We start from the raw sequence: 23,141 nt of genomic DNA, 5'->3' as shown, positions 1-23,141 counted from the left end.
CAACTGAAAGTTCCTATAATGATTAATGACCCACTTGGACAATGGACATGTCGCAGTGAAAGAAAAAGTTTATTAAGCTTAGAATAAATTTAAAAGTGGAAAAATTACTGCCTTGCGTGAGACTTGAACTCACGGCCTCTGGATCGATACTCCAGCGCTCTGCCATCTGAGCCACCAAGACCTCATCCATAGGCAGCAATTTTTTCCACCATATGGGTCTAGGAGACGCAAGCGACATCTACTGTAAGAACGTTACACTTCTTAGACGGCTACCGGAGTTCCAAGTCATATTGGAAATTCACCAGTAACGATGTGCTACCCATCAGTGGCGGCGCGTCACAAATATTCGTAGGGAACCCGTAGCTAATTTTGCTTTCCTTTTCTCCATGAACCGATTGTGACAGTACTCAACGGGCTGAAATTAGACAAGCCGGTGGGAATCGAGTTCTTTGAACGATCCGCCACTGCTACCCATACTAAATCAATCACGCTTAATAGCATCGTTCGCAGACGTTTCTGCTTGGTAAAAAATTAAAAAAAATATTGTTTGAAAAAGCGGTGGTGGCCGAGTGGATATGACGTCCGACTTTCAATCCGGAGGTCGCGGGTTCAAATCCTGGCTCGTACCAATGAGTTTTTCGGAACTTATGTACGAAATATCATTTGATATTTACCACTAGCTTTTCGGTGAAGGAAAACATCGTGAGGAAACCTGCATACATCTGAGAAGAAATTCAAAGGTGTATGTGAAGTCCCCAATCCGCATTGGGCTAGCGTGGGGACTATAGCCCGAGCCCTCTCGCACATGAGAGGAGGCCTGTGCCCAGCAGTGGGACGTATATAGGCTGAATTATTATTATTATTATTGTTTGAAAATCTAACTCTTTAACGATTTCAGCTCAATCGGAAACCGGGACGTGGGTCAAATTTAGCTTCAAAGATTTGACCCACACAAACATACATATAGGTACATACATAATGATAAAAGGGCAAGTTAAGTAGCCTGTAAAAATAAAATAAAATAAAAACCTAACCTAGGACAAGTTTGAAGTGTCATCTTGCACTCAAAAATGCTTTCGTATGTCCAACCGATATTCTCCTCTACAGGTCGCAATTCTCAATCGATTCTCGTGAACTTTTGTGAGCAAGTTCGATGATTAGATAGTTTTTTTTTTGTCAATTAAGTTTTTAGGTCTTTTTCAAAATGGCCGAGCCTTACACTTTTACCCTTTCACTTTTAAGTTATGCAGCTCACAGTGTCACTAGATATTAAGTCCTAAAGTTATTGATTATTTTCTGTTATTCTTGAGCTGTTCAGCGTCCTCGATGGTGTCAGGCAGCTTGGTGCCGAGCGTCTCCGGCGTGGTGAAGATGAGCGCACCGGAGAGGAGCGCCGCGCTGCCAAACAAGACTGAGGGGAAGGGTGCCCAAACCTCCGTAGCCTGCGAAAGACGCAATGGTAATTGAAGAAAATTAGGGATTCTTTTGATGTGGCAGAAAGCTAAAAGGTACCGAAATGTTTCTTGTGGGACCTCTCACAATACGACCTACATGTTTCACAAAGAATTCAAGTGCAAACACGTTTGTTGTTCAACACATGAAAGCTACAACAAATGTGCACAATGCGCGAAGCTATATTATCGAGTAGATAATATATACTTAGTTTAAAAATACATGTCATTAGATATGCCAAATCAAAAGACCTAAACCACAGACTACTACTTATAATTTTCTTGGGGTCCTGGTATAACTATTTAGGTAGCCGAACGGTTTAGGCATCTGCCGCGTTTGACGATTCCACAGCCCTGGCCATTTGAGGCCATATTTCATTCACATTCCCTGCTTTTTCGTGAAAGTCTATAGTTTATGGGATGAGACGAGGCTTGACCTAGTATAAGTAGTAGATTGAGTAGGGATCACCACGTTCTACATATGATGGAAGTTATCCAAGACTGATTACCAAAGACGGCGTCAGCGGCGCGGTGATGGAGCCCAGCCGTCCAATCATGGACGAGAATGCAAACAGGTTGTGTCGGTACTTGGTGGGGTACAGCTCAGCCGTGTACACGTATACTGAGGTCATTACGATGGCGATGCAGTACTTGCCGATGAGGTACACGGCCATGGAAAGGCCGTCGTAACCTGGAGACCAGAGGACACATATAATTATATGATGTAAGCAAGTATAGAGTCCGTCTAAGTTACCTTTTTGTAGGATTCCGTACCTAAAGGATTCCCAACAGGACCCTATTACTAATACTCCACTGTCCGTCTGTCTGTCTGTCAGTCTATCTACCAGGCTGTATCTCATAAACCGTGATAGCTAGACAGTTGAAATTTTCACAGATAATATATTTCTGTTGCCGCTGTAACAACAAATACTAAAAACAGAAGAAAATAAAAAAATTAAGTGAGGCTCCCATACAACAAACGTGATTTTTTTGCCGTTTTTAGGGTTCCGTACCCAAAGGGTCAAACGGGACCCTATTACTGAGACTCCGCTGTCCGTCCGTCTGTCACCAGGCTGTATCTCATGAACTGTGATAGTTAGCCAGTTGAAATTTCTACAGATTATGTATTTCTGTTGCCGCTATAACAACAAATACTAAAAATAGAATAAAATAAATATTTCTTTTCAATCTCGAGGTTCTCATCCAATCACCGAAGTTAAGTAACGTCAGGGGGGGTCAGTACTTGGATGGGTGACCGTTATTATAGATAATGGTACGGAACCCTTCCTGTGCGAGTCCGACTCGCTCTTGGCCGATTTTTTGCGTACTTATAGTACGAAACCCTTCGTGCGCGAGTCCGACTCGCACTTGGCCGGTTTCACAGGAAGAAAGTGTTTATTTATTTATCGTATGGCAAATATACACTGTGTTTTAAGTATTTACATGCAAATCATAACTTAAGTTTAACATTCCGTAAGTACTCCATAGCGTCGCTCGTGAGGTCTTTGAAATCCATGGGTGACCCGTCATACTTGGTTATAGAGTACCTATTCGAAAACAATGTGGTGCACGTTTGCTTAGCGTCTCCCCAATCCCATTTCTCAAGCGTCAGTCCAGCCCCATTTTTACGCAGGTAAGCGCAGTGACCTATTCCGATTCTTATAACAGTTTAAGAAACACCAGACACTTCGGGCCTCTTTGAAACCATTCAGGAATCTACGGGGGTCGAGGTGAAATAGATCTGCGGTTTCGTCTTTGGCTGCCCACTCCTCTATCCAGGCGGTTTGGACGTTCCAATCCGTCGAGGGCTCATGCACAAGTACCTGAGGCTTTGGCAATCTAAAAGTGCCTAAGTCAATTAAATGTATTAATGGGCAGATCGGACCTTGCACGACATTTTCATTTTCTTCAATTTCCATCTAACACGGTCTTCCGCTACGTCTCTATTCAACTGAGCTTCAGGTGGTAGGTGGTCTGCCTGATGCGTTGCGTTTAGTGGTTGGCAGGTTTCTTTATGGTCCTGCGGACGTCTTTGGACGTGATCATACCTTCTTAAGCGTTTCTCCTTGACCTTTTCGACAATGGGGGCAATCTTGAAACTTCCTCTTACATAATGATTCCGGATTTTATCCAGTAGTGTGACACCCCTGACCAGCGTGGCATGCGCATTTCTGTGGTGTGGTGGTGTGGTGTTTCTGTGTGTTTCACTTTATGTGCGGCAAAGTATGCGTAATGTGTAAATTGCGTAATGACGCCTGATGAAATGCTACATGCAAAGTTTTATGATTTGTTTTTGCTATCATAAAAAGGTATAGCGCTTATTTTTGACATGTTCATGCGACCAGCTGATGTTCTTACCACTGCGATATAAACGGCTGACGATTTTTTACGCAACAATAGCATCTGAACTATCATTTGACAAAGTATCAAACGGGAGGCGATGAAATTTTTTTTCTTCTAATGACTATATTGAAAATTAAGGGGCTTAGAGTGGAACCTTGATGTACCCCGACGCTGATTTCAAACTTTTCGCCTTTGGCAGCTGAGCTTAAGACTTGAGTACTAATGTCACTATACATATCTAGTATAAGATATATATGTATAACTCTGGTACTAATTGCTGTCTTAGAGCTTTCCAAATGAGATCGCGCGGGACATGATCGAACGCCTTCTCCAAATTTATAAAAACCATATGAAGGTTTGTCTTGTTAACTTTGGCTTTTTTGATCATGATCCTCACTGTCTGAATAGCGTCGGATGAACTCTGCTACAACCTCGCATTGATTTTATGTGAGCGATTTACAGATTTTTAATCTATTTTTTAAGATAGGCTCCCAAGTTTTAAGCCTGTTTATGGCCCTATAATTACTGCATTCTCTAACGTCTCCTTTTCCTTTAAAGAAAGGGATTTAAATTTTTTTTTATAGTACGTCAGTGGCAAACAAGCATACGGCCCGCCTGATGGTAAGCAGTATCCGTAGCCTATGTACGCCTGCAACTCCAGAGGAGTTACATGTGCGTTGCCGACCCTAACCCCCTCTCCCCCTCGTTGAGCTCTGACAACCTTACTCACCGGCAGGAACACAACACTATGAGTAGGGTCTAGTGTTATTTGGCTGCGATTTTCTGTAAGGTGGAGGTACTTCCCCAGTTGGGCTCTGCTCTAGATCTGGAATGACATCCGGTGTGCTGTTCCCTACCACACAGAGCGAGATGACATTCACAATGCCCATACCTCTCTTGTGGACGTAGTTTAAGGACGTACCCGGGTCCATTGGACGTACCCGGGTCCATAAATGATATTTCTCCATGATTCCGGCATTGACCCTTCATTAGTTTGTTAGACAAGTTATACAGCCAAACAACTCCATGGTTTCCGAGGCGCTTCCAGACTTCGACTGGTATTTCATCGGGGCCCGGTGCTTTGTTTTTTTTTTCATTGGATGTATCGCTGCTTTGACTTTTTCTGGGGTTATCATCGCCAGTGGCCCTTGCACGTTTCGGGTCTGCAGTAATTATGATTTCTTTGGTGATAAATGTTGTAAGGGCCTCCGCTAGCTGATGCGGATTATCTGGAACGGACGCCCCGTCTAATAAGAAATTGTATGAACAGCGCCAACTGGCGCGGGCGCATGCGACGGATTTCGCCTGGGAGCAGAACCCGTGCGCACGCGGCGGGCGTCCACCTCAGCTAGCGGAGGCCCTAAAGGTGTTGATAGTATTATTTCCATCTATTTCTAATATCATCATCTTCTGTGAGCAACTTGCTGTTTTTATCATAGATGTATTTTACATTTGTTATGTCTTTTGTGTTAATTTGACGTATTTTTGCTATTTTGTGTATATCTATGTCTAAAGCGTCTGGTTAAGCGGTGTTTTATGTGAGCTTTCTTTCTCTGTATTATTATATGTATACTGTTTTTTTTTTGTTTTTGTTACTTTATTAAGTTTTCATTAGGCGATTAAATGCATTTTATTCATCAACCTAGTGCATTAGCGCCTCGATATGAACTTTAAAATATGCTTTATCAGCATTAACATCTGAAATATTTTACTGTATGTTCTTTTTTCCTTCGAACTTTGAGACCTCAATTATTCTGGGCGCTAATGAACTAAGTGTTTCCGAACCTAGGGTCTATTTTAATGGCTTCTATGTATTTTCATTTTCAATTGTGTTTTTGTTTTTTTCTCACTTTATACGCATGTGTGTGTGCGTCAGTGTTGGCATTTTTTTTTATATACTTTGTAATTACTTGTGAGTTCCTGTAATTGGCTCTCTGTATTAATCTTGTTGTCCTATTGTAAGTTTAAAGCTGTTGGTTCTCCTGAACATAAATAAATAAATAAATAAATAAATAAAGCAGATTCCAATATATCTTAAAAATTGGCGTTCGTTTCGGCCATTGAAATTGCGACTTGTCTTTTAGCCTCTTAGCATTTTTATAATTTAGAAAATCAGCCTCTTCTTGTCTCTTGTGTCTCAGGTTGACTGCCACAAGCGTCCTTCTTGGCCGTGACTGCGTTCTGTAGTTCTGAGTTCCACCATTTTATTTCTTTGATGGGACCTTTTTTGCTTCTGGTTCGGCTATCCCACATTTCCATTGATGTCATAGCAGTATCATCCATGGAACGAATATGTTCAGTTAGTTCTGTTAAGAACAGTTGTCCCGCAGATTCGTTTAGAGATTTACATTTAATTTTTGGTGTTAGTCTACAATTAACTTTGAGTGTTTTTGGAAGCTTGTATGTATACGCTGACCAATATTCTATGCTGAGTTGTATGTGATTCCCCGGGTATGACCTTGCAGTATTTGTAATTACGCAAATGTTTACGCCTTGCAAGGGAATAATCAATTTGGGTAGCATGCCCTCCACTTTTGTAGGTGATTTAGTGGGATTCCCGCTTTTTAAAAAAAGGTTATAATAGCACAGTCGAGACCTGATGCCACGTTTAAAATTATCTCGCTATGGCTATTGCGAGAGCAGTGCCCGAGACCACCATGCTATCTCTCCGCGTTTGTACTACCGCTGCCGACATGGCCATAATATTGCATTAGTATCAGATTTAGATGCATGCAAAATTACGGAAATTGAGAAGTGGGTCAAATTTAGCTTCCAAGACTTAACCCACACTAACATACATAGTTAGTAACTAACTACTCACAGGGCACGTTAAATATAAGCTTGTAACTTGTAAAAAGCCTGATTTTAGCTCGCGATCAACGAAATTCGAAAAACGAAGTTCGCAGGTAATCGCGATCTTGAGAACAGTTCAATCAACTTTCATTTGAGCTTTTCGCCTTCTTTTCCTGCGTTCACAAAGAAAATTCCATGGACCATGATACTGTGCAAGCAAGAATTCAAAACATTTTTTTTACTTACCCTCCGGCATGAAAGCGAATATGAACTGGCAAGCCGCGCACAACCAGTACCCACAAATCAGCACCGGCTTGCGACCGATCCGGTCCAGCAGCAGGATCGCAGTCCAGTATCCCGGAATCTCCACCGCGGCCACCGCCACATAGTTCAGGTAACTGTTTCCAACTAGGTTTACAGCATTAATGTTCATCCCGTAGTACACTAGCGTATTCGTGATCCACCAGACAGGAGACACCAGGCATCTTGAGAGAATCGTCTTTGATTTGATGACTAAAATCGGCAGCCATGGCTCTTTAGGCTTGATTGTATTCTTCTCAGCTTCACCAGAAGCTTTAAGCGCTTCTAAAGACTTCTGCGATAGCTCTTTTCTGTTCATTTTCGCAACTTTCTTAAGGATTTGTTCAGATTCCTCATAGCGTCCTTTGCTCATGAGCCAGCGGACGGATTCGGAAAGAATCCAGAAATAACAGACCACGAGTAGCTGTGGTGCGTAGAGGACCTGCGTGAGGGTGCGCCAGGGCCGGATGCCCCAGGCGATGAAGCCGAGCGCTACTTGGCCGAGCGCGAAGAGGGTGGAGATGGTGGCGCCGGCGACCACTCTGTATTTCGGCCCGACTAGTTCCGTCACTGAAATGTAGCATACATGTGTTAATTTTTATAAAAACCCAAGTACTTGTACTGCAGCAACATATAATGTACACCTGAAAATGATATATATTATATCATTAGCATCATAGTTCTAGCAACAAAACCAAATAGTTTTAAATGGTGACGCGCGATAAACCACTCCTGCCGACAGTGCCGATGGAGCTGAATTCAGCGCTAACATTTGTAAGAAGGTACAGTCAGCAACAATAGTAGCGTATGAAATAACGCGCTAAATAAAAGTACTTATCTGCCACCCTCGAATACTTTTCCAAATAAAGATAAATCTCCTTACCGTAAAGGTTTGCAATAAGTAATCGTTTTTTTTCACAGCCGTCGTGAACGCTGCTCGCAATGTTAGTGCTTGAGAAAGGAGGCCTAAGCTCTCCGAAACATGTCGCGGGAGTGACTAAAAATACGTGAGTGTAATCCGTAGAATTATTTTAAATATAATACTCACTTTAAACTGTGATGTTGTATACACATATTCTCTAACGTGATACTTAAAATTTATTTATTTTATCTTTTATCCGACGTTTCAGCCAGGTTTCACTGGATATGGTCACGGAAGACTGGCGTGCCAGCAAAATGTCAATGGAGATATTGGTAAACAACACTGAACTACCCGATAATAGTTTTTATAAATGTTCGGGGTAGACAAATAAATTGATCCACACATTTTTGTTTATTGATATCCTCACACTGGTCCGAAGATAGACCCCTTGTTTGGTTGGTTGGTCGGAAGGTAAAATAATAAAATTCCACCGCGTTAGAACCGTTAATGACATTAAATAAAGATAAATCTCTACAGTAAATCTCGACAAAAGTATTTGATACAGTCTTATTGTCCTACATATTAATTTTTTGTTATTAGCTGCTAAAGAATGAAGATATATATTAGCTGCTAGAGAATGAAGCAGAAAAGTTGCTACCTTTTGACGCGTAGCCTGATCCGTTACTTTCGATGCTGACTGTACCTAATTCGACACGCTAAACTAATGGTACTTATCAGATTATCTTATCCTTCTCCATGAAGAGATCACTACTTGTTTGACAATATATACGTAAACAAGCAAAAAAAATATCCACAAACATAAGTAGACAAGTGTGGATAGTCACTTTTGAGGGATTTGATCACCACGTAGACTATACTGAATTGAAGACTTACCCAAAAATCTCAAAATATAATAAGACGAGTAACATCCAGCACCAGGAACCACTGTTCACATAAGATCGCATTTTAAGTCAATCCAGCCCGTGTTGAAAGCATTGATAATCAGCGCCACGCGTAGGCCCCGATGGTCGGAGATGTAGCCAGTGGTGTAGGCAGTACGAGGAGAATAGACTAACCCAAAATATAACAAGACGAGTAACATCCAGCACCAAATGTGGACTCAAGCACCTCAAGCGTCAGGAACCACTCGTAGCTGTTCACAAAGGACCGCACAAGTCCGATCCAGCCCGTGTTAAAGGCGTTAATAGTGAGTGCCACACGGCGGCCCCATCGGTCGGAGATGTAGCCAGTGATAGGCAGTACTAGGAGGGTCCCGATGGTTCGGATTGAGCCGATCTGGGAGCGACGCCATTCGTCGCAGGCCATGTCGAACTGGAACAGATAGAGGTAGAAATAGTTTTTTCTGAAGAAGGAGTCTTCACGGCAAAGTGAAGTTTTCAAAACAAAATTAGCTCATTTTATCTGTTTTCGCAGGCATAAGGATAAGGGCCGGTACAGACGGACTGCAACTCGACTGCAACTTGTATGGGAACTGCACGTTGACGTTGCAGTTGGAGTGCAGTCGGCATGCAGTCCCCATACAAGTTGCAGTCGAGTTGCAGTCCGTCTGTACCGGCCCTGAGGATTCTGCTAAATGTTCACAATGAAGGGCACTTTTGTCCGTTATAATAAGTAATTGCTGTATATGAACCACATAAAATAAAGTGTAATTTAATGAGCTTAAATCATTGAACGTATACCTAATAGGGGCTGGATCTTCAAAGGAACATTATTTTCTTCAAATTTTGTAAAGCTCCACACTCTCTAGTAAGAAAATATTTTGAAATTAATGAAGATTGACGAAGCCGACGAGCGAAGAGTTAATTTTGTAACCAAATTCACATGAGATTATTGTTGTGGAATTCCAATATCGTCATAACAGCATTAATAAATCCGTAATAATAATCAACTTGATAACATGCGTTTCGTGTAGTAAATTGATAATTATCAATTTGAAGAATAATATTATACTTTACGTAAAACTTAGTAGTAAATATATGTAGATATTGTCGAGCCATATAAATAATATTATGGGCTTATCAGCAAAATATAAGGACCTTCGATCATATAACCAGACAAGACTGCTGTTGCGAGCATGGTTGTCGGTTGTCAGAACTGTTGCAGTTATGTCAGGTACTCACATCGTAAACAACACTATTAGTGTGCTCATAGACAAACTCCTCGCAGGCCTCGGTACGACTCCTATCAAAGAGCCAAGCGGGGCACGTGTTCCCACCATGGTTCTCTGAACTGTTGCTGTAACGGTTGCAGTTGTCGAAGCCGCTTTCTGTCCGAGGGATCGCGTTCGGTTTCCAGATTGGTGAGAATTCTGGGGTGGTCCCGTCGCATTCTGGGATTACGCATCTATGGAAAAAAGTAGAGAAAAACTATTGAAGGCTATCAGGATAAACAGCAAATAAGTATAGTACAGTCGTCATCAGATATATCGGAGCGGCCGAGGTGCTCAAGAATATCTGAACACGCACTCCAACGCCTTGACAATAGAGACGTGTTCAGATATTCGTGAGCACTTTGGCCGCTTTGATATATCTGATGGCGGCTGTACCTATGGGACTTTACCCAAATAAACTTATTCTGACGCTGTCACCTTTTAAATTTAACGAATCCTGATATACAGATACTCCGGTCTATCAAGGGAACATAGAGTCCATCTAGACTAATTTTGCGCCCACTTGAACAACGTGAGGGAGTGTCAATCTAAACGTCACATTTTCGTAGAAATTTGTCATTAATAATGACATGGCCACACTTTGTCGTTGCAAAAGCCATACACAGTTAGCTTGGTCCGAGTATATCTTCTGGACCAGGACTTTGTGAACTTAGGCCATAAAATTACTGACCTTCCAACATTCATGGACGAGAGCGTAAAGACAGCACAGGATTTTTCTGCCCTCCGGCCGGAAAGCGTCAACTTTCGGTTCACTAAACGAAGTAGCCGCTTTCCGGCTATGTCGAGCAGAAAAATAGTATCAAACCCATCAAACCTCGGGCAGTAAATAAGGAAGCCTCGCATTATATGTGATCTAAGAAATTTCTTATTTTAGGCACTTCCCGAGGCGTGTAATGTACCTACTCTGTATTACGATTTAGAGGAGAAGGTAGTGAAATCTCCAAGTCCATGTAAATAAAACACTGTTTACCTGGTAGGTATCCTAGCAGTAGTGAAGATGTACTCCCCTGAAGCGAAGGCAGAGAACATGATGGGTAACGCAGCGAGGAGCAACGTCACGATCTGGTACCGGCCCATCTGCCCCAACTCCTCCTCGAGGATCTGGTCCAGATCCACCCCCTTACCAGGTTTCCCTGGTGTCTGTGGTCCATCTTCAAGCTTCTCGACGCTTGCCATTTCCAGTACCAACGTGCCACTGTCAAATGAATAAAGTAATTATTGTCCACTATCAAATCATCCTTAAAACTGATAAATACGTCAGATAAGCTCTGGTGGCCAAAATATTGTTGGTGGCAGACGTATTTCCATTGAAAAGATATCGGATTATAGATTGTCGTAATACTTGATATATTTTATCTAATTTTAACACGCCTCCTTGTTTTGTGGCTAAGGAAAGGACGCTTACCACGAGGAATTTCGTACTTTGACCCAACTGCTTCTATCTCTATCGCACCATCGCACGTGCGTAATTATATTGCTGTCCCGTTCGCACAGTATCATTGACCGTCGGTATCATGGTCTGAATTCCTTGGTGGAAAATACAAAATAAGTTTTTTACAAGGTACGAGGATGACTCACGGTAGAATGGTCCGGGTCCGGGTCGGCCAAGGCGTCCGATCCGACACTTTGTTTCCTATAGAAAGCCACTTCCGAGCCACGTTGATCACATGTTAGTTTCTATTAAAAACGAAGTATCGGACGCTTCGGCCCGGATTGTAAATAATCGTAAATGTGAAAGTGTCTAACAGGCCAATTCCAACATTATAATGTGATACTGATCTAACATGGATCTGGCATTATTATGAGATGGTTCCAATTTCCTGTAGAGGACCTGCTGAATTACGCATTATATGTCAACCTTCAACCAAAAACGTCACTTGATCAGTATCATATTGAAATGAGATCTCATACCTAACTATAGATTCGGCAGCTTCCGGTTCGAGCGCCATCTTGATAGTTAGCCAGGTGATTAATTCCTTTATTTTTTGCTCATTAATATTGTTTAAAGTGTAATATATTATACAGTATGCGATAGCTTATTATACAGTAAACTAATGTCGTAGTGTGCAGTGCATGGTGAATTAATCTTGAAACGTGTTAAACCACCATTTTGGAGTCACCGGTACACCACGTGCTAGTTGTAAATTCCAGCTAAGTATTGCTTTTCAAGAGCTGATAAAATCACCTTAAACTGTCTTCTACTAACCGTACAATTTTAGTCATATTTAAAGCTCCTAATACCTTGATACAGGCGAAATAGTCCCACTGGACTAAAGCCATAATTTTAAAAGAATGAATGAATATTGGAATGAGATTTAATAACCAAAACTCGAATTGGCCTGTGAGTAACTGTAGGTAAATTAGGTACTTACCAAAAATGATAGTTGACAAGGAAACATCGATGGACTTTGTTTTATCGTCATCAGAACAATTCGGCCGTAACAGAGAATTATCAATAGATCAACTCGCAAAATGAAGAAGAAGAGTTTAGGCAAAGATTATGAAATTTGAAAAGTAATAAAGAAGTTTGATTTGGTAAAATTATATCTTCCCAGCGAACCACAAACAAGTGTATCAGAACAGAATACATTTAAAAAAATCTGGTATCTGGTCTGGTTTTGGACCCGGGTATGTCCTTAAACTACGTCCACAAGAGAGGTATGGGCATTGGGAATGTCATCTCGCTCTGTGTGGTAGGGCACAGCACACTAGCACAGCGGATGTCATTCCAGATGTAGAGCAGAGCCCAACTGGGGAAGTACCTCCACCTTACAGAAAATCGCAGCCAAATGACACTAGACCCTACTCTACTATATGATTATTGTTATTTATTTTAAGGTTTTTGTTTTAAGTTGACATTCTTTATTTTATTTTCTACTTGACATTGTTTGAATATCATATTTAACTTATTCATTGATAGGTTAGGTACTCTGTAGTGTCTGTAGTATTTTTCTTTATACCTATTAATTATTTTTGACATTTTGACATGGCAAATATTATATGATAGATTTATATACCATTGTATATAACTACCTCTATAACATATATTATATTGTATTGTAATAATATTAAATTTCACATTGTATCCGACGATCACTATACGATAAGTAATTGCTTATGTATCCTTTTACATTAACTTTGAACATTGTATTGAGAGATAAATAAACTAAACTAAACTAAACTAAACTTCTGGATGAGACTAGCCTGTCAGCATGCATTATAGGAACCATCGTCATCCACTTCTGACAAAATCTGATTTACCGAGTGTTTTTCCGTGCAGGTTTTAGTGAAAATATTCAGTAAAATATGCTTACTTTGCTCCGAAATTAGAACATTAATTTTAGTTTTGAAATTTTTTATGTTGTGATAGGATGTTGATAATTTATACCGATTTAACCCTGTAAAGCACAGCATACAAAATTTTCTTAATTTTTATTTGAACTGGAATAAACTTCGTTTGTTTGAAAAAGTAGACCATCACTACTAACATGTACGAGGGTGGATTAAAAATTCGCGGCCTGGCCAATTAAAAAAAACTTTTTTCTTTTTTCTGCCGCCATTTTGAACTGTCATTATTCGACTGTCTTCCCGCGAAATTTCAATTGGCGTCTATATAATAAAAGCAATTTTACGGCATATTTAAAGTTACGTGTCGGTAGATATCGTGAAAATGGAGAAATTAGAGCAGCGTGCTGTGATTAAATACCTGCATAAAAAAGGATTGACACCGAAGCAAATTTATGATGATATGCAAAGTACATTAGGGCAATCCTGTCCATCATATACGATGGTGAAAAAATGGGCAGCTGAATTCAAGCGTGGACGAGATAGTATCGCAGATGACCCTCGTCCCGGGAGGCCAACAACGGTGACTAACACGGACAATGTGGCAATTATATGCGAAATGATAATGAAAGACCGGCGATTAAAGGTGCGGGAAACAGGCGGGAAATAGCTGACATCGTAGGCATATCTTATGAAAGAACTCAAAATATCATAGTCAACGAATTAGGTGTTTCCAAGACTATACACCGGGGGGCCTACCGCGAAAACCGAAATTCGCAAATTGCGGGGATCTTTCTCTTTTACTCTTAGTAAGACGTAATTAGAGTGACAGAGAAAAATGTCCGCAATTGACGAATTTCGATTTTCCCGGTAGCTGCCCAGAGACCAAACAGCAATCGAAGCAGTGGGTTCGTCCTGGATCTCCGCCTCCCAAAAAAGCCAAAGCAATTTTGTCGGCCAATAAAGTCATGGCATCTGTTTTCTGGGATGCAAAGGGAATAATAATGGTTCACTATCTCCAGAGAGGTAAAACTATAAATTCAGACTATTATTGCGAGGTATTACGCAGATTACGCGAGGCTCTGAAGATGAAAAGTAAGTTATCATTCAACGTTACGGACTTTTTTGTAGACCCATGAAAGAGAGACAATTGTGTTGTTATAGCAACACCACACATTGTGTTGTTATAGCTAGGTAGAGTTTTCGATTAAAGATCCTAGCCAGCGTGATTTTTTCCGACAACATCGTCATATTTCAACCAATTTACCTACACAAAATCTTAACAAGTTATATACCTAAACGACCTAAACATTCCTCAAGAATCACTCTATCGATACCTATAGATGAAAGTTGTATGAAAATCTGTTCTGTAGTTTTTAGTTTTGGAGTAGTTTTATAAGATGTAGTGAATTAACGTTTTCCCTTTGATTTGCGGATGCTAATACATAGGTTGCGTGACAGTCGTGCACATAGCGGGACGTATCAAATGTTTGTCAAGTAGGAACAGTTTGTATAGGAAAAGGATATCGTTGTTTTTACTATTTTCCTCGCATTTTATTACCGTCTAAACGTTCTACGAATATTTCAATACCAAAATTAGCCAAATCGTCTTTTGGAAGTTATGCGATCACATACATTTTGGCGATTCATTTGTATTTATATAGATAGATAGATAAGATATATAGATTATATCATGAAATCAGAAAGGTAATTAGTTATTTGTGCAACAAGAGAGGAAAATTGTTTTTTCTTGCGAGTAGTGATGATTTTGAATCCCGAGTAAGAAAAAGATTCTAAGTTAGAATCTTGAGCGTAGCGAGGGACTCAAAAACACGAGATGTAAAATAACTTTGCTCTCGTGTGACACATACAACTTTTCACCTCAGTAGTCAGAACATATTAAAGGTTAAAAAAAATCAACATAAGTAAAGTTAACCACATTTATTTACATTCATGAATGAAAGGCATCATCATTAGGACGAAAACTTGTAGAAATATTCCTGTATTCATGGCCTGCACTACATTAAAAAGCTACTTTGTCTCACTCCCTGGAGTGACGAAAATAGGCTTGTTCGAGCTGCTGATAGACCGCGAGCCAGGAACAATTTCCATGACCAATCGCCTCCCGGCTGAAAACTCGTGCATTGGTTAACGGCTAGGTATGATGAACCCTCGTGGACGTCAGCTGCCGCTCCGTTGGTGGGTTGAGAAATGGCAGCCACCGAAACACGTAAAATAAAAATAAATTGTTATCGCCTCCCGTTTGATATTTTGTCAAATGATAATTCAGATGCTGTTGGTAATTTAAAAAAATGTCAGCCGGTTATATCGCGGTGGTAAGAACATCAGCTGGTCGCATGAACATGTAAAAAATAAGCGCTATACCTTTTATGACAGCAATAACAAATCATGAAACTTTACATGTAGCATTTCATCAGGCGTAAACGCCCGAAAAGCCATCAACGGATTACGCAATTTACACATTACGCATACTTTGCCGCACATAAAGTGTTTATTTTACAGCTGACAGTCATTCCACCGCAATAGAACTGGCTGACGATTTTTTTAGTTTAAAACAGCATCTAAAACAATCATCTGACAAAGTATCAGCCGGGAGGCGATGACTGACGAAGTATGCTCCTGGCCCGCGGTCTATGAGGTGAAAATGTCATTTACGATATACAAGCGTAGCGAATTAGTAGAAAAGCTGTGTAAACACGCAGTGACGCGGGTCGCGATCGATCGGGTATAAAAGTTGTAGCGCGATGAAATTCGGCCACACGGATATTCCACACGGGAGCCAAGATGGTGGGCGTACTAAAGGTAATTCTGCTTCTATTCGTGTCTTATACGAGTGGGAAGGTGCTGGATCGGTACTATCCCCGCTATCACTTGGCGCCGCCGTATGGTTGGATGAACGATCCCAACGGATTCTGCGTCTTCAACAACGAGGTCCATATGTTCTATCAGCACAATCCAGACAGCAGCGTCAAACCCGGCTACGCGCAGTGGGGGCATGCGACTAGCAAGGACTTCTTCCATTGGAAACATCAACCGATCGCCATGCGCACTGATATGCCGTACGACTCTTGCGGCGCTTTCTCTGGAAGCTCTCTTATCGAAAATAACATCATGTACGTGTTCTACACTGGAAATGTAATATACCCTGGAAAGACACCCGACCACCAAAATCGTCAAGCCCTAGCCTTTAGTACAGATGGCATCAACTTTATTAAATATGCGAGTAACCCCATCATCACTGGTTACATGAACACGCCAGACATACGAGACCCTAAAGTTTGGAAACACGACGGTACATATTACATGGTATTGGGCAGCTCTGTGAATAATCAGACTCATGGAGGCATTGGCAACATCCTTCTTTACTCTTCACCCGATAAGTTTACATGGAACTACGTTTCTGTTCTGGCGCAAGCGAATGGCACTTTCGGGTTTATGTGGGAATGCCCCGACCTCTTTGAACTTGACGGCAAATACGTACTTCTGTTTTCGCCTCAAGGTGTAAAGGCTTCGGGGGATAGATACCAGAACGTATACCAAACGGGTTACTTCATTGGTGACTTTGACTATTCGACTCTTAAGTTTACTCCGACGTCGGAGTTTGTGGAGCTCGATAACGGACATGACTTTTATGCTACTCAAACTACTTTGGATAATTTTGGACGCCGTATTGTCGTAGGTTGGATGGATATGTGGTATCGAGACTACCCTGAAGGCCCAGATGGCTTCACTGGTATTTTGACCATGCCTAGAGAGCTCAGATTATTAAACGGTAAAATTGTGCAGCTACCCTTAGCAGAACTTTCTAGCATCAGGGGAAGACAAGTTTTGCCGATAAATGGATATTATATTTTATGTGACAAAGCCGGGGAAGTTGATGTTTTTGCCGACGGTTTGCTAAACTTTCAACTGTACATTGAATCAGAAAACGTCAAAGTGACGCTATCTTACGATGCAGTGAACGGCAAAGTGACGCTGGACCGCGGAGGCAAAGATAGTATTCGTCGCACGGAATGGAGACCTGCATCAGGGCAGCTGAAATGGAGAGTCTTTGTGGACGCGAGTTCTATTGAGCTCTTCTGCGGAGAAGGTGAGGTGACTTTCTCGAGCCGATTCTTCCCTGAGGGTGCAGTAGTCATTTACCAACGTGGGACAGCGGTTCTAACGGTGCACGAGATATTGCGCAGCATGCCTCGACCGACATAAACATAGTATACGTCTGCCTTTGGTGTCCTGATACCATGCTTAATAAATGCGTAGACATGCTTTATAACTAAATTAAAGTAGGTACTCTTATACAATTGAAGATACAGTTCCGTGTGAAATAATGTTAAAATGACTAACTTGCAGCCTTGCAGCCAACACCTACTTCGGAAATAAAAAGGTCTTCGTTTATAAGTAAGACACAAGTTTACAAGTTAATTTTTTTAAATAATATATATACTAAATAAAATTACATATTATTATTTGTTGTTGTTCTGTTCCTTTTACCTGTGTGTGTATTAAGAGGGAAGGGGACAACTACTTCTCCATAATACAAAGTATACAAACGTAGCTATGCCCTGTCACTTGACTTTTTTTATTCTTATAAGAATTAGGAGCTATAAACAAATTGTGTCAAAATATTTTCAATAATGTTAATAACAGAGACTACGTTGTATGAAAAATTTCGTTTTAACTACCGATTACATAATATAAACTTTATAAACCAGTAATTCGCCCCGAACTGAGAACTCGCGTTTCGCCAAAAAGATAGATCAATTGAATGCACCCAGGTATTTAGTCGGCTAAGAATCGAAAACCGCGTGCGATTTATTGCAAGGTCTGTGGAGCCCTTACATAACTGATAGATTTAAGTCACCATAGAGATTAAAATAAAATGTATCTGTCTCTCTTGTCAAATACCTATATTATGTTTAGTTCATTTTGTTTTTACCTTGCTGATTATATTAAAATCGTAAATTAAAAAACAATATTATAAATGTGTAATCCGAGCACTTTCATTTGATACCAAACTCGACCATATTTTTTTGGAAATAAGTTGACCAGAATAGCAAGACCCTTCACAAATAGTTTATTGGTCTTCTAGGCTCTTCTAGCTCCATGGCCCCTTGATCGAGCCTGCTCATAATTTTATGACTAAAATGCCTTCAACTACACATTTATCCAATTTCATTTAATTTAGAACAGATTTACATAAGTTATTGTCCATCAAACTATCCTCTGATAGTTCAGCTTAAAAAACTCGAAATGGGGGGACGTGCCCCTAATAGCCAGCCGTGTGTTCCGAGTCTGCACTGGACTGGATAAGTGGATAAGTACTATTTTACCATTTTTAGCATCGTGGAGTCGCCTTAGAAATGAGTATAACGCGCGACCCTTCAATTTCTTTTTTTTTTCAAATGACTTAAACTCATAAGCAAAAAAATATTTTTTAAATTAAATAAAATGAAATAAACATTTATTTCATATTATATTATATTACTATGTAGGCTACTCCAGTACTGTCAGAAAGCACCATCTGCCTTGTAAACACAAAGTAAGTAAGTCAATTTAAAGGTAAGTGATTAAACGTATTTTAAATTGATACTAATATTAGTTTGATAGTGCAATTACGCTAAGGGCTAGAATCAAATAAGTTCGATTTGTGAAAAGAGGGGGTTTTATTCGATAGCGAATGTATGGGAATTGTAAGGGGGAAGTTCAAAGGGCTGGTGGAGGTAACGGCACTACTTTTCAGCCTGGCAACATCTCGTTTCTAGGAGCCTAGGAATCCACTACAAGGATCAGAACTAAAACTGCGGTCTAATAATCATGCATACGACACAGTTCTTGACATCCTGGTCTAATTTGGCAATGTGACAAACGGACAGACAGAGTCGCACCATCACAGAATAAATAATAATACTATCATACAGAAATGACACTTCCTACAAAACCGAAGTTTGACAGTGATTCAGGGACGAATTATGCTGTTCCTTTCTAAAGTATGGCACTATCCCCTTCGGCCATTTAGGGTTGTCACAATTCAAGTCATTATCTTATCTCTGGTCGTGCACGTATAGGGACGTCAAGTTGTGCCAACCCTAATAATTGCTCGGGGCAATGCTGAACCGAACAGAGCCAAGAAAAGGAGGAGTGTCGAATGCCCCACTGGTATCACACCATAGGTTCCTTTTGTACCTTTTTGGTACGGAACCCTAAAAATTAATTTGAAAATTTTCGAATCTCACACAAAACTATGATGTTTCCGAAATGTTCCCATGTGGAAATTTTACAATTTTGGAAACTCTCCGACGGCACATGAGAAGGTATAGGCATGCACTCAATACGTGATCAAAGTTTGATCAGATGTTTCCCAACATTTACATTTAGCAAACTGCAGACAAGAGATAATTTATTGTGTCAATGCTAACGGAATATACTTATATAATATTATAAAACAAAAGATATATGTACGTAACCAAATGTTAATTACTGTTAGTAAAGATGGTATATTGAAAGAAGAAACACTTGTAAACTTTTTCCCCATTGTGTTGCATGTCACCGGATATTTACATATACTTAAGCAGCCTTTAAAACACGTACTGAATGCATGTTTCATATGTGAACATTGACACCACACCACATGTGTATGACAGACAGGTGTGTGCACGACCTAAGGGACGCAGCTCGAGCAGCGGGGCGACACTCCTCCTTTCGGTCATTCTCGGCTCCGTTCGGCTCAGCATCAGCATTGCTCCGAGCAATTATTAGGGTTGGCACAACTTGACGTCCCTATACGTGCACGACCATAGATAAGATAATGCCTTGAATTTTGACAACTCTAAATAGCCGAAAGGGATAGTGCCATACATTAGAAAGGAACAGCATAATTCGTCCCTGAATCGCTGTCAAAGTTTGGTTCTGTAGGAAGGGTTATTCCTGTACGGTAGGACTATTATCTATTCTGTGGCTCGAGTCAGACCAAGCTAAGTTGGCAACAATTTCGATAGCCCGTCGGTGCAAGTGTTATTTTAAACGTCAAACTAGACAAACTCCTATGAAATTATGACGTTTACTTAACACTTGCACTATCGGGGGCTATCAAAATCGCTGCCTACTTAGCTTGGTCCGACTATGATGGCAACATCGCTGACTCCTTCTAATTCTAACGCATAACGGCGTCCCTTTTTTTTTTTTTTTTTTTTTTTTCTAGGGGGGAAAATGCATTCCGCATACCACCCGGGTGCGGGGGGCGACCCGAGTGGTTATGTGGGACTCCCGTCCAGGCTAATGACGCCGACGGTATACCCACTAAAAACCCCCCATATGTCACCTCGCCGCCTTATTGGTGGGGTTACGGGAACGCTTGCGCACTCATCCGCGACCCCACCGGCGGCAGCCGCCCGCGAGCGGCTCCCTCGCAAATGCCCGAAGGCCCTTCACGCTAGGCGCGCCAGATGTTTCGACGCGCCTTCCTCCTCGGCCTCCGTCCTGCAGTGTAGCGGACCCCAACGAGCCCGCCACAAGGAGGCCACGGGCGCCAGAAAACTCCCAGCGCCCGGCGGCAGATGAGGTCCATGGTTCTGCCGCAAACCACAACTCGGCTGCAGAGGACAGGGAGAACGGCACACCGTAATACCGACACTCCTCTTCCTCTGCAGCCCCACCAACGCCGCTACTGCGGAACGGCCCCGCCAAGGTCGCAGGGGATAGGGAGAGTGGCGCATCGTGATACCATCACGCCTCTTCCCCTGCGATCCCACCTCGGCCGTCGAGGATAGGGAGAACGGCTCACCGCAATACCGACACTCCTCTTCCTCGACGGTCCACCTCCAACGCGTCACAAGCGGGCTCACCAAGCCCACTTGGAGCGTCCTCCTCGGGCCAGCCCGCACCTCAAACAGGCCGGCCCTGGTTGCCTCTTCGCTTCACCGTGGGTGACCAAGCCACGGCTACTAAGCCCCTCCACCACGACAAGGTGGGCAACCCGCGGGGGGATAACGGCGTCCCTGAGGTTGGCCTACGTTGGCCCAATATTGACGGATCAAGAACTTTAGACAGAGTAGGTAGAGGTACACTATTAGGTACAATGATATCAGTCGATCGACGAAATGCCGCATTATAACATCGTATGCTTGTTCTTGATCCGTTCAGGAAGTGTTTTGCTAAGAGGGAGAAAGAAAGGGTTGGGCCAAGCTAAGTTGGCAGAGATTTTGATAGGCTAGACTGTGCTATATATGTTCCCAATGTTATTTTAAACGTGAAACTTTTACGATTTATTAAGAGAGGTATGGGCACTGTGAATTTCATCTCGCTTTGTTTGGTGGGGTACAGTACAGCGGATGTCATTCCAGATCTAAAGCAGAGCCCACCTGGGGAAAAACCTCCACCTTACAGAAAACCGCAGGCAAATAATAGCGGGTAATAAAAAAAATTTAGAATTATTTCAGAGCTGTGAAAAAATACGTATATAACTTTTTACGATACTTTGTTATTATTACGCAATATACAAAAAATGATAATTATTTACAATAACATTAATGGATGTTAGAATAGGGCCCGTGCTCAGACGTAGTTTTGACGTAGTTAAGATATAAAGTTCGAATAAAACTTTTGGACACTCTTTTTGTCCATTTTCGGAACACAAGTCTTAGTCATTTTTATTAGTTGGAGACAATTTTCAGCTCTCCAATTATTTTTATACACTCAACTACTCAAACAGCCAAAAAAACTATCAATCAGCCGACATTGTAGAAGGTTTGGGGGATTTCGGACTTTCTTACATACAAATGGTATATTATTGGAGTCCAAGAATTGTAATGAAGGTCTGCTCAAACTTGTCCATTATACTTGTGCTTGATATTGCCTGGTATTATAGAAATTATTGCTAGTAGAGTATCAACCATTTCCAGGTATATCAGTTTTGCTAAAAGGAACATAACTTTCCAAACTGAATGATTTCCCATTGTAATTTCGAGTCATCTAGCGAAACTGAGACATGTGTAATGGTCGATTTTTACTGATCAGTATGTTCCGGGGCTCTTGCCTTCTAGCAGCATTCCAGACCTATATTTTTTAATGATCGACAAATGTACGGTTGGTAAAACTTAAAAATTATGGCAGCATCTCGTTGGCTCATGGAATTCCTATAATTAAAAGTGCTTTGGGTTCAATTCAGGCTTGCCTTGGTTATTATCTTCGCTGGCCAGCCACTACCACTTATGCGATTTATGGTAAAGGATGCAAGAATAGGGTTGTTTCCATGTACAAATCTTAGGGCAGAATAGGGTTGTTTCCATATCTACAAATCTTAGGGCAGAATTGTATCCCAATAAAGTCTTTTGGATTATAAGAACATGTTAAACGACTTTTACAGGACCTGTAATGACCATATTTTTGTAAATATTGAATTTAAAATATCTTTTGGCACACGTCACGTGACCAAACTCGAAACGTCATTGAAGATTCTGATGACGTCACAACTCTCGGATTGACACTGTTGACAGTGAGGCGATAAACAACAAATGACAAATGTCAGTTGACAGTTCGTATCTTCTACGTGTGTATGTAGTTATGTATCAAACCGTAAACTGTGACGTCACACAATTTTCAAAGAGCGTTTTGGTCGCGAAAGCATCTGTCAAAATATATTTTGTTAATTTAAAATATTTAAATCCGTTTTTAGTATAAAAGTTGAATTTTAGTGCAACTTTTAGTTAATATAGAACGTAATACAAGCATTTCAAATAAATGGAAACAACCCTATTAACGAATTTTTATTTTCCCGGTAAGGGCCCTGGGGGCCTACCGCGAAAACCGAAATTCGCAAATTGCGGGGATCTTTCTCTTTTACTCTTATTAAGACGTAATTAGACATAATTAGACTAAATAGGGGCCCTGTAGACATATC

General features: G+C 41.1%; 2 protein-coding genes across 2 annotated transcripts; one reads left to right on the top strand and one right to left on the bottom strand.

The window, feature by feature from the left end:
* Positions 1 to 644: 644 nt before the first annotated feature.
* LOC133522501 (organic cation transporter protein-like) lies at positions 645 to 11,385 on the bottom strand. The gene is made up of 6 exons (XM_061857856.1): positions 10,911 to 11,385; positions 9,891 to 10,113; positions 8,826 to 9,081; positions 6,834 to 7,457; positions 1,961 to 2,142; positions 645 to 1,442 (listed from the first exon to the last, which is right to left on the bottom strand). Exons 1-6 carry the CDS (start codon positions 11,114 to 11,116, stop codon positions 1,290 to 1,292), a joined length of 1,644 nt encoding a protein of 547 aa, XP_061713840.1. The 5' UTR covers positions 11,117 to 11,385; the 3' UTR covers positions 645 to 1,289.
* A 3,396-nt stretch (positions 11,386 to 14,781) lies between these two features.
* LOC133523082 (sucrose-6-phosphate hydrolase-like) lies at positions 14,782 to 18,235 on the top strand. Its single transcript, XM_061858588.1, has one exon. It carries the CDS (start codon positions 16,031 to 16,033, stop codon positions 17,450 to 17,452), a length of 1,422 nt encoding a protein of 473 aa, XP_061714572.1. The 5' UTR covers positions 14,782 to 16,030; the 3' UTR covers positions 17,453 to 18,235.
* The last annotated feature ends 4,906 nt before the right edge of the window (positions 18,236 to 23,141 follow it).

Source organism: Cydia pomonella, chromosome 11 (assembly GCF_033807575.1).
Source record: "Cydia pomonella isolate Wapato2018A chromosome 11, ilCydPomo1, whole genome shotgun sequence".
Classification (NCBI taxonomy): Eukaryota; Metazoa; Arthropoda; class Insecta; order Lepidoptera; family Tortricidae; genus Cydia; species Cydia pomonella.
The sequence above is the reverse complement of the archived record's forward strand: the minus strand, read 5'-3'. Positions and strand labels throughout refer to the sequence as shown.

Bases quoted from the DNA above. Each gene is read 5' to 3' on its own strand.
- LOC133522501 (XM_061857856.1), bottom strand. From the start codon at position 11,116: ATGGCAAGCGTCGAGAAGCTTGAAGATGGACCACAGACACCAGGGAAA. The intron at 7,458-8,825 runs GTTAGTCTATTC...GCTACATTTCAG, and splicing joins CTCGTCTTGTTATATTTTGG to TGACGGAACTAGTCGGGCCG. The intron at 2,143-6,833 runs GTAAGTAAAAAA...TCTGGTCTCCAG, and splicing joins ATTCGCTTTCATGCCGGAGG to GTTACGACGGCCTTTCCATG.
- LOC133523082 (XM_061858588.1), top strand. From the start codon at position 16,031: ATGGTGGGCGTACTAAAGGTAATTCTGCTTCTATTCGTGTCTTATACG.